Genomic DNA, 11,521 nt, shown 5'->3' on the forward strand with positions numbered 1-11,521 from the left:
TGAGTAAAGAGCAAGAAAAAGAAATGAAATCGTGATACTCATGTTTGTTTACATAGACTTCAGAATGGGCGTAATCTTCCAGATGGCCAATCAGAACAGAGTGGGCTCATTGGGAGGGGGGCCATAAAGAGACAGGAGGTAAAACTGCCTGTTTCAGACAGAGGCTGAACTGAGGGCTGCATAAAGGGCCAGTATAAGATATATATAAAATATACACCTGCATCAATCAGCCCATATGGTGAGTTGAGGTTATTACTGCATTAATAAGCTCATCATAGGACTCTGTATCTTTGTATCTTATCAAATTTGTTCTTTTCTAATCTTAGAGAGTAGGTTATCTGCTCCATCTCATAGATATCACAGATCCTTTGGGTCTGTTATGTCCCCTTTAAACCCTAAACCCAACCAATTTTATGTCAAGGGACAAATATGGTTCTTAATGTGGTTTATTGTAGGGTCGGCCAGGGCTAAATGGTGTCAAAGGGGAGAAGGGAGATTCAAGTGGCGGATCTGGATATGGGTACCCTGTGAGTATGACTTTTTCTTATTTTTCTGTTCAAGGTAAGACCTGAAAATCCTGGTCATGGTTTGTTCATCAAAAGCATCTAAACACAATACCACGTATATGATCAGTCTGTCAACACACAGTAATCAATATTTGTTGTGTCTCAGGGTCCCCCAGGTCCACCGGGTCCACCTGGACCTCCTGGACCTCCTGTTCCCATCGACAGACTTGGAGTGAGTCAGGACATAAAATATTTTACAGAGTAATGCAGCAGTTGTGTGTCTTGTTAAATTAGGAAGTTAGGCACAAGATATAAAGAATGTTTAGCTTAATTTATTGATGCCTGTCCATTCATTTAAAAATAAACTGTTTTCCATATGTTAAAAGTAACAAAATTGGGATGTAAAACCATCAAAAAACATTAAAAAAAAAATGTACTTGGAAACATTTGGGGTATTTATTGTTGCTTTTCTTGACATAAGAAAATGAACTAACTGAATTTAAATTGACTATAGATCAGCAGCTTAATTTATGTTTCTTAGATACATATTTACTGTTACTTTTTATGATGTGAATAATGTTGAATGTCCCTAATCGTCTTCCTTTTTGATTTCAGGGACATGACGGTACCTCCAGGTATTACCCTGGTGAGAGCACTTCATATTTTGAGTGCCCTGTTAAATGTAAAATAAAAGTTTAAATATGTTCAATTCATTACGTCATCGCTGTTCCTCTTGTTTTTAGGTCCTAAAGGAGAGAAAGGTGATCGTGGAACACCGGGGACACCTGGATTACCAGGTAGTGCTATTTCTTCTGTGCTTTGTAGTGCAGAAAAAGCTTAAAAATGAGAAAACGTTCCGTTTTTTCAGTATTCAGACAAATTCAAAACAGAGCATTTTGCTTCTTTTCCAGGCACCACAACAGACTTTGATATTTACGCATTAAAGGTAAGCCTCAACTCGATAGATTTTCCACACAGTTTTAGCTTATGGTTAACATAAACAATAACCATTGTTGGAACAGTGTACATTTTTCTTGAATGTTTCTTGATGCTTTTGTGTCCAGAATGTGTTTAAAGGTGAACCAGGCAGCCCAGGCTTTAAAGGAGAGAAAGGAGAACCAGGTGGAGGATATTATGACCCCCGCTATGGAGGAAGTGGAGTCGGAGTCCCGGGAGCGCCAGGACCTCAAGTAAGATCACACTGTCAAAAATCTAATGCTTTATGAAATCTGTGTTGCCATTAAATTATGCCAAGAGCAGATATAAATATAACTGGATCATATTTGTTGTATTCTAATACAATAAATATTTCTCCATTTCATCAGGGCCCCAAAGGTGAGTCCATTGTTGGCCCTCCAGGCCCTCAGGGGCCACCTGGTCCACCAGGAAGAGGCTATGATGGGCAACCTGGACCACCAGGGCCACCTGGACCTCCAGGACCAGGCCTACCGGGGACTTACGGGGGCACACAGAGTGAGTTATATTCAAAAAGATACCCAAAACTTCAAGATTATTTCTTTTTGATTTGAGCTCATGTGACCCCCCCACCCCATCCTTTGAATGACAGCTATCAATATTCCTGGACCACCGGGACCACCTGGAGCGCCTGGAGTACCTGGACACTCTTCAGGGGTGAGAAAACATGTATATAAAATCAGATATTCATGTTTCATTTCTCTAATATCCAACGATATATCATGAAATACAAAAAGGTGAAAAATCATTGTAGCCAAATTTGAACTGAAGTGGCCTGACAATCACATGAAGCACAAATTAAAGAACTGTTTCAAGTCTAGATAGTTTAAATAGATTAAAAAGTCATAGTACACACAATGTGACTTTATTAAGAACGTGTGCCAAAGTATTTGTATGACTCATGAGCCTCTGCAGTTAAATAAACAACATGGCTGCAATTAAATGATTAATGTCAGATGTTGGCTCATTACAAAATTTTCCATGACCAATGAATCAGGAACAATTTCTGCAAAGGAAAAATACATCATATCAAGCTTTTTCTACTTGTTTTAATTTGCCGTAGAATCTAATGCCAAGACGCTCAAGAAAATCTAACTTCCAAATTTTGTTTGAAAGGCCTGGGCCCATATCAAACTTCTGAGAACTACACTTATGTATGCTGTAAGGAGCCAGTTTAGGAGTAAAAAATGTGTTTGTGTGAAGAATAAGACTCATTAAACAAGTGACTCACTCTTTGATTGCATAATTAATTACATGTATGAACAGAGCCGGAAGAGCCACCAATCACCCTTTTTCATTCTTTAAATTGATTTGTGTGTAGAAATTCACATACGTGGAGCTAATATTTTAGCAACAGCTGCAAATAATAATCTAAAACTACCCTATTCTGAATCATACATATTTCAGATTACGTATTATTCACCATTACCCATGATATTTTGTACAGTCTAGCATGTCTCAGAAGGTGCATACTTTTCTCTGTCTCTGTATTACATAATCTAAAGTAAAAAAAAATAGACTCATCTTGTTCTTAAATTTGTGTGTAGAAATAAGAGTAAAGTTGGGGAGTTTTAGCGGTTTGAAATATGGGTCCAGACTTGTCACACATCACTCACAGTCTTTGGATCATGACTTAAATAGAAATATGTCAGGATCGCTAATTCAGATTTACTTACAAAAAATATACTTTGAAGTTACAAGATCATTGATCAGTGTTTTGTGTGTTTGTAGGTGACAGTGATGAGGTCCTATGACGCCATGACATCCACCGCTAGAAGACAACCTGAAGGTTCTCTGGTGTATATTATAGACCGAACAGATCTCTACTTACGAGTCCGAGATGGAGTTCGTCAAGTCCAGGTGAAATATTTATCTTGCACCTGGGCACAGATACTCAAAAATATTTTTTTCCAATGTCTATTCAAACACTTATTTCCTGTCATTTTTCAGCTCGGGGGCTACATCCCTTTGCCCAATGCAGATGTGAGTGTTATTTTTCAGGAATTTGAAGTAGTTTTCACCTTTTTTCTTTTCCAAAACATCCACTGTGCCCTGTTTTAATACATATCATGCACATTATTTGCAGGGTAATGAGGTTGCAGCAGCAGAGCCTCCCCAAGCCGTTCCATACTCCCCTGACCAACACTCCAACTCCAACACCTCCACACATGACTCCCAAAGGCCACCTGAGAGTCCGGTCAACCCCCATCATCCAACCCACCCAGACCCTCGATACCCATCAAACCCTGATCCCAGATACCCAACCCACCCTGATCCCAGATACCCAACCCACCCTGATCCCAGATACCCAACCCATTCTGATCCCAGATACCCAACCCACCCTGATCCCAGATACCCAACACACTCTGATCCCCGACACCCAACCCAGCCTAATCCCAGATATCATCCTGATGCTCGACATCAGCCGGATCCGCGGTACCCAGCACCGTCAGATCCCAGGTTTCCAAGTTACAAAGACCGCTTGTACCAACCAGACGGTAGGCATCCTGTTGATTCAGCGCAGGAACGCCCACCATACCCAGACAGTCGCTATGCAGTCACCACTCAGCGAAGACCATCTCCCCCTGTGCCCCAGACTCCAGTCCATCATCATACCTCAGGTGCAGGGGTAAGAGAAGCCACTTTTAAATCATCATAGTCACATCTAAAGCTGCACAAGGCCTTATTGTAGATGTAAACATTGTTGCTGGGCTTGTTGCAGCTCCACCTGATTGCCGTGAACAGCCCTCAGACCGGTGCCATGCGGGGCATCCGGGGCGCAGATTTCCTGTGCTTCTCTCAGGCTCAAGCCATCGGGATGAAAGGAACATTCCGCGCCTTCCTGTCTGCCAAGCTCCAGGATCTCCACAGCATCGTCCGCAAGGCTGACAGAGACCATTTGCCAATAGTCAACCTGAAGGTAGTTAACAGAGGCTTGAGTAAAGAATATCACCAGACTTATACTTTAAACCAGCTATTTTTTTAATAATAATGTATCAAATGTCGGTATGTGATGTGTTGTTGATGAGTTGTTGATCGTAGTGAAGATCCTACAGAGAATTATCAGTAACTCTGCAGCTTCCCTTGGTTTTACGGAGCTTTATAGTGAGTTTCAGCTCATTGTTTAGCTGTCCGGCTGCAACTTTACTGTTCTGGTTCACTCTCAGCGCTCTCATTGCATCACTTTCAGAGAAAAAGCTCTAAAAAACCACTGTACACCACCTGCTTAGCACCAAACGGCTAACAGAGCCAGTGAGCTGTAGACTAGCTGGTGAACTTAGTGGAGTATTTAGCAGCTAAAGAGCCAGATATTTCGGTAATGTTTCATTTTACAGGTCCTCTGATTTTATACTAATTTCCTGAAAATTTTGTATTTGCATGCATTAAAAAGTATTTTTTAGGACATTTTACAGAAAGGGAGGTGCAGTTTGGCACAAATTATAAAAAAAAAGAAAAAGTGAAAAAGTTGGTTTACTAGGTAAGTACAAAGTCATTATCTTTGGGTTCATGCTTGTCAGTTTTTCAACTTGTCAATACAGTTGTAAATTTGAAAAAAAAAAATAGTTTTGTTTTGTCAAACTACATATTAGCATATTAGATTCTTTCTTAAAAACACTATAAGAAATGTCCTAATATGCCAATATATTGAGAGGCTAATTTATTAAGAACTTTTGCAAATTAACATCTAAGTGGGCATTTACCAACTAAACCAACTTAACACTTTTTTTCTTATAATTTGTACCATATTGCACGACCCTTTCTCTTCGATATTTCCCTCAGGAGTTGGTTGAGAGCAAAAACAGAGCTAAAAGAGAGTGAATATTGGACTTGCATCCTCCAGGTGGGCAGAAACACGACTCCAAATGAATTATAATGTTGCTCATAACTGCTGAATATGGAAAGCAACTGTTTGCTAACGAGTTCAACATATTAACTTAAAAGGTGATGGTATGTCAATGTTGTGTTCACAACTTTTTTCTGCTGCCCCCGAGTGGCCCAAAAAATCAGTTGATGCAGGTTTAAGAAGAGGAAGCTGGAGCCTTGAGCCTTACAAGAAATCAATTTAACTTGCAACTTAAGGGATAGAATGAAGATAGAATCAGTGACTTGCTTAATTAGTACTGATAATTATGCACTAGATATTTTGTCCTAATTGTGTTGTCTCTTATTTGTCAGGATGAGGTTCTGTTTGACAGCTGGGACGCCATCTTCAATGGCGGCAAAATGAAGGACGTGCCGCTCTACTCCTTCGATGGCAAAAACATTCTCAATGACAACACATGGTGAGCCCAAAAGGCCCCTAAATACCTTTTTTCTTAATATTCTGAAAATAAAGTGATGAGTAGAGAAAAATAAAATACAATAGCAAACATTAAAAACGTCATTGTTTCTGTTTTAACCCAGGCCAGAGAAGATGATGTGGCATGGGTCAACCGCCGCTGGGCAGCGGCATGTTGACAGTTTCTGCGAGACGTGGCGTGTGGGTGACCAGGCACTGACCGGCATGGCATCATCGCTGCAGAGTGGCAGTCTGCTCCAGCAGAGCTCCAGCAGCTGCTCCAGCTCCTACGTCTTGCTGTGCATCGAGAACAGCTATGTCAACCATGCCAAGAGATAGACACACACATGCACACGACACTGGACAAAGGGAAATCTTAAAGCTCATGCTTATATCCTCATTGTTGCTAAGTACACACACACACACTCACTTTTTATGTATCTATGCACCGCATGTGGTGCCTTGTAAATAAATGTTTTTCTAAATAATAATTAATGTTTGTTAGCCCCTCATATATGGTGCTATACAGGATTATCCTACATGTTGAGCGTTAGTCTCTCAAGCTCAGGTGACATACAGTTACAAACCCTCTGGCAGCCATATTGGAGATCCACAACTCTGAGGCAGAAGTAGCCTTAAAAACTGTTTATGACTCCAAAGATGCAGCTTTGTTGTCCTTTCTTTGCTGTTTGTGACTTATCAGCTAGCAGTCACTATAATGTTAATATAAATATTGAAATTAGCTTGTTTGCTGCTAGCTAGCAACCCAGTTTAAAGGGTCAGTTCACCCAAATTACATTAAAAACATATGTTTTCACTAAAGCTGCAACTAACAATTATTTTCATTTTCGATTAATCTGTCGATTATGTTCTAGATTAATTGATTAGTTGTTTGGTTGGCAAAATATCAGGAAATGTTGAAACATGTCAATTATTGTTTCCCAAAGCCAAAGATGCAACCTCAGATGTCTGGTTTTGTCTCGTCCAACAGTCCAAAACCCAAAGATGTTCAGTTTAAAGTCATAGAAGACAAAAGAAACCAGAAAATATTCACATTTGAAGAATCAGAGAATTTGGAAATTTGCTTCTCAGATATGACTTAAAATGATGAAATGATTATCAAAATAGTTGCTCATTAATTTAATAGTTGGCAACTAATCAATTATCAACTAATCATTGCAGCTCCAGTTTTCACTCCCCTCTAGTGGTAACTTGCTATGTAGATAGTTTTGGTTTTATTTGCCCAGATTTTGAGAATTCTGCCTCCACCTCAAAATAACGGAGGTGAGTAGAAGTTCATCTGTGGTGCTCACGGCACTGACACCAACAATCAACAGCTACTTGTCTTCAATCCTCAGAAAATTACTGTCAATAAAAGCCATTTTTCAATAATTTGAGCAGCATAAAAAAATCCATCCACCTTCATTGTACTGTGGTAATATTTCAAATATCTCACTATTTGGACAGATAAAGCCAAAGCTATCTGCATGGCTACACACCATTAGAGATACATATTTGTAAATTGGTTGAATTGACCCTTTAAAAATGTTGGCAAGATTTGTCACACAACAAAACCTCAATTCAAGTAAACAACAGGACTAGAGCAACTTTATTTATCTCAGAGGGGGGATATAACACTGTGATCGGCTGTAGAGGAACAAAACAAAGAACTAATGGAAAGAAAAAACTCAAAAAAACGGGACTTTTGGAAAAAATCAGATTTGTCATTTTTGCTTGTCTTCCTGCTTGCATTGTACCAAAAAACAGTGACATTAAAACATTTAAATACCAAATCTACAACTCCACTGCCTAAACACAGTGTTAATTATGAGTTAAACCAGGTTTTCTGTATGTCTTAAATGACACCTTTGCTTTTCATATACAGTATTTGTCAGCACTTGCAAGGAAAATAGATATTAGGTGACATACTTAGATGATTATCAAGCTGTTCATTTCTTAAAAAGGTGCAATTATGAACTTATTTCAGTGTCCGAGGGCAAGATAAAAATTTAATTATTGTATATGAAATATGTTTTCTTTTAACTTCTTTCCTTTATACTGATTTTATCTGTAACCCATAGCACTTGAGTAATAGCCTTTTCATTTTGTCTTACATGGGAAGATATTTTCAAATCATATTTTTAGCAATAACAAAGGGATATTTATTTTTTATAAACCGTGCTTTTTCCTTTTCAACCATGATGTGTGATGTTTCACAAAGATTAATACAATTTGTAATCCAGCAAATGTGCAAACCCTACACAGTGATGTCTTATGCATACTGAAATCCTGAAAAGGGATGGGGACCAGTGTCCTATTGATAGAAATCAGAGATCTGTGCACATAGTAAGCACACAAATGAAATGTATGTACAGATATCTGAAAAGGATTCAGCCATACATGTTTGTCTATGCACTGTTGAAGAGCAATGCTTTTTTTTTTAATTACAGGACATTTGTATTGAGAACAGTAAATGCACTGCAGCTAGCTTACTGGCATCTCCAGTGGAGCGGACACAAACACAATTGTGAATTTTAAGTGTCATTCGACAGTTTCTGTTTAATATGGAGGATAGAATGACATTTGTTATGTACTAACAGAGCCATACCACATGCAATACGTTTTGTATTAACTTTTACAGATTGTAATCTGTCTCTTTTGTTATGTGAGCAACATTCTGTATGAAATGCTGCATCTCATCGAATAAACCCGTGTGGAAATTGTGAGTTACGTTTTCAACTGATGGTGTGATGCTCATCTTAAACTGTCTTATATGTAGTTCTGTTTCAAGATTCAAACACCAACTGATATATACATATGCACACTGAGAAAAAAGGAAGGTGATGCATATGCATGTATTTTTGATAGTATTTTACAACAAAAAAGGTGTTTATATCATTGGTTCTCTAATGATGATGGCAACAATGACTTAAGTACTGTGGTGTTTTTTTAATTTTTACTTTCTTTTATCACTTTTATCACAGCAGTTGCTCAAAGTAATGGCTCAAAGTACAATTTAAAAGGGTCAGTTCACCCAAATGAGATCATCTGTAGACCTTACTGTGAACAATTTACATTGAGACTACTTTCAATTGAAGTCTCTATGAAAAGTGTTGATAGTGTGTTTTGGATTATCCAGACTATTGGAGAAATGTGCTTTTTAAACTCCTGACAGAATTAAAACCTTAGTAAATTAAGTCAAAACTATCTGCATGGCTACATACCAGCAGAGGGAGCACATTTTATTAAATTTTTTTCCAAATTTGGTTGAACCGGCCTTTTAAAGCCCAAAAATAAAAACTGAAAATCATTGGTAAAAGCAGTTGTTTGTGTGAATCATTATCTTAAGGCAGTGAATCCCAACCTCAGGATCCAATAAGTGGCCTGTAACATGATTAAAGAAATAACAAGGAAAAAATATTTCTTCTGACTTTTCACTACTTTTTTTTCTTTTTCTCATGAAAAACTGGTTAATTTTACTTCTAAAATCCTTGAAATGAAACAGCCTGAGAAGGAAATATTTTTCATTGCTTGAACACTCACGGCAATTAAAGTTGACAGTAGAAATTGCTTAATTTTAAGGTGTCACAGCCCAAAAGACTAACTTACGGTGTTGTGGTTGACTTGTAATTGATGTCAGCTTCATAAGAGGCATCACTTGAATGAAAATGTGTGATAAGACACTTAAAATGCTCTTTCATTTTCCTGAATGGACACTACTTATATAATGTGATAGTTAAGACCTAATGGACTCTTTCTTAGGCCTGAAGGTTACAGCAGAGGAAATGGCCAGGGGTTTCATGATAGACATGGTTTACAGTCATGTGAACACCTGTGTGCACACAAACACAACACACAGAAATGCCCTTTAACCCCACTCCTTCAATTAACTACAACTGCCATGGGAAAATTATCACCTTGGTTTAGAGCAAATGAGACAAAGCTGTCTAATTATTACAGCAATAAGACACACAGAGTCTTTAAATTTGAACATTTGTCATGTAAAAAGGACAACTGTGTCCATTTCATTTGGCATTTTTGAGCTTTATTGTATGGCATAGAGAAATTCTGGCTTCAGAGGAAATTGTCAAAGGTTTAGAGATATCTAAGATCATGATAGACACAGTTTACCATCATGTGAACACCTGTGTGCACACAAACACAATACACAGGTACTCCCTTTAAACCCACTCACTCAATAAACTATTACTGCGTAGTAGAGCAAAGGAGATAAAGCTGTCTAATTATTAATGAACACTGATGTTTAAGACACACAGACTCTTTACATTTGAACATTTGTCATGTAAAAAGGACAACTGTGTCCATTTCATTTGGCATTTTTGAGCTTTATTGTATGGCATAGAGAAATTCTGGCTTTTCTTTTAGTGATATTTACATTAAAAGTAATTTTTTTTCCTGTCTTTCTTGTACCATTTTACAACCTGAACCCAGTTACTGTACATACTCTGTAGCTGACATTCAGCTCTGATGTTGCAACATTTCCCTTGTGCTTCCTCCAGATAAGGAGGGCTGACTCATGAAGCCGTGCCGCTGTGTCAGACAGCTGCTGCTTGGCTGCTGTTTATGTCTCAGACTCCAAAAAACAAGAGCTGGGTTCCAGGAATACACAGCGTCTCCATAGAGAATGTAAAGGGCTCTGAAACAGCCCCCCTCCTCTTCTCTGCAGTCTCTTGTATGTTCTGTGTTTTTTCTCTGTGGATCATGTTCTGTAACTGTTCCTTTCATCAACCACCTGCCCACACATTTGTTCATTGTATAGAGAGCAGTTTTCTTTATGGATATACTGTATGTTGCCTTACCTGTTTTTACCTGCTTGACTGTTTCATTAAGTGACCTCTATCTGTCTGCATGTCTGTTACTGACATACTGTATTATATTTATATATATAATATATATATATATATATATTTATATATATAAACAAGGTCAAGTTGAGGTAATATCATACCTGCTTCAAAACCTCTGATGCAGATTCATTCATGTGTTCACTCAGTTGTAGCGGTTTAAAAGCACAGTTAAACAACCTCTTACATGTAATAAATTTGCTAAGGAAAACTACTGAAATTCTTTACAAAGAATATCTTATTCTTCCATTTAATGGATCAAGGAGTTTAAATGTATGATTGAGCACATATTAGCCATGTTTAATTTATTTTTTATGGTTGATCCTGATATTATTTAGAAAAAAAGATCTTAAAATTGGACTATTTTTAGGCAAAAATCGAAACATGCAGGTAAAATCTTGCAGCACTTCATGATGGCTTCTCCTTGATATTGTGGTTTAGACAGTATCTCATTTGTACATTACTTTGGACTAAAGCATCTGCTGAATTAAGACACGTAAAAATGCTAAATTAAGAAAATCAGTATGTAGATTAAGAGGGATTAAGTATTATCCATCAGAATGAGATACCTGGCAGTGTAGAGAAGGCTTTGAAACAACATAGAAAACAATTAAACAATTCAAAAGTTAAGTGAATGATTGATAAATTATATAATTTTGAGGTTTTTTATGTTAGGATTTTTGTGGTGAGTCCCTCTCTAATGTTTGTGGGGTTGTACCAGGGGACTTTAGACTCATGACATCAATATTTCTGGAATCCTGCAGATTTGGTTATAAACTGAAAATCCAATTCTCTTTTGAAGTTAAAAAACATTCATATACAAATAGAATTAAAACATTAAAAAAAACAAAATATAAGTATATATGAGTACACTTAATAATAAAACTTAATAATTT

The 11,521-nt window shown here is 37.6% G+C and overlaps 1 protein-coding gene across 9 annotated transcripts in view; it reads left to right on the plus strand.

Moving 5' to 3' along the window:
* The window catches only part of LOC137177262 (collagen alpha-1(XVIII) chain-like), a 53,461-nt gene extending 44,975 nt beyond the window's left edge, over window positions 1-8,486 (plus strand). For all 9 annotated transcript variants that reach the window (XM_067583437.1, XM_067583430.1, XM_067583434.1 and 6 more), the window contains 14 exons: window positions 456-527; window positions 673-738; window positions 1,122-1,152; window positions 1,250-1,303; window positions 1,418-1,452; window positions 1,571-1,696; window positions 1,832-1,979; window positions 2,074-2,138; window positions 3,213-3,341; window positions 3,432-3,464; window positions 3,568-4,110; window positions 4,204-4,401; window positions 5,658-5,764; window positions 5,886-8,486. In XM_067583437.1, coding sequence (XP_067439538.1) covers window positions 456-527; window positions 673-738; window positions 1,122-1,152; window positions 1,250-1,303; window positions 1,418-1,452; window positions 1,571-1,696; window positions 1,832-1,979; window positions 2,074-2,138; window positions 3,213-3,341; window positions 3,432-3,464; window positions 3,568-4,110; window positions 4,204-4,401; window positions 5,658-5,764; window positions 5,886-6,099 — 1,821 coding nt within the window. In that variant the 3' untranslated portion in view covers window positions 6,100-8,486. The remainder of the gene's footprint in view (window positions 1-455; window positions 528-672; window positions 739-1,121; window positions 1,153-1,249; window positions 1,304-1,417; window positions 1,453-1,570; window positions 1,697-1,831; window positions 1,980-2,073; window positions 2,139-3,212; window positions 3,342-3,431; window positions 3,465-3,567; window positions 4,111-4,203; window positions 4,402-5,657; window positions 5,765-5,885) is intronic.
* Window positions 8,487-11,521: the final 3,035 nt, after the last annotated feature.

Source organism: Thunnus thynnus, chromosome 24 (genome assembly GCF_963924715.1).
Source record: "Thunnus thynnus chromosome 24, fThuThy2.1, whole genome shotgun sequence".
Lineage (NCBI taxonomy): Eukaryota > Metazoa > Chordata > Actinopteri > Scombriformes > Scombridae > Thunnus > Thunnus thynnus.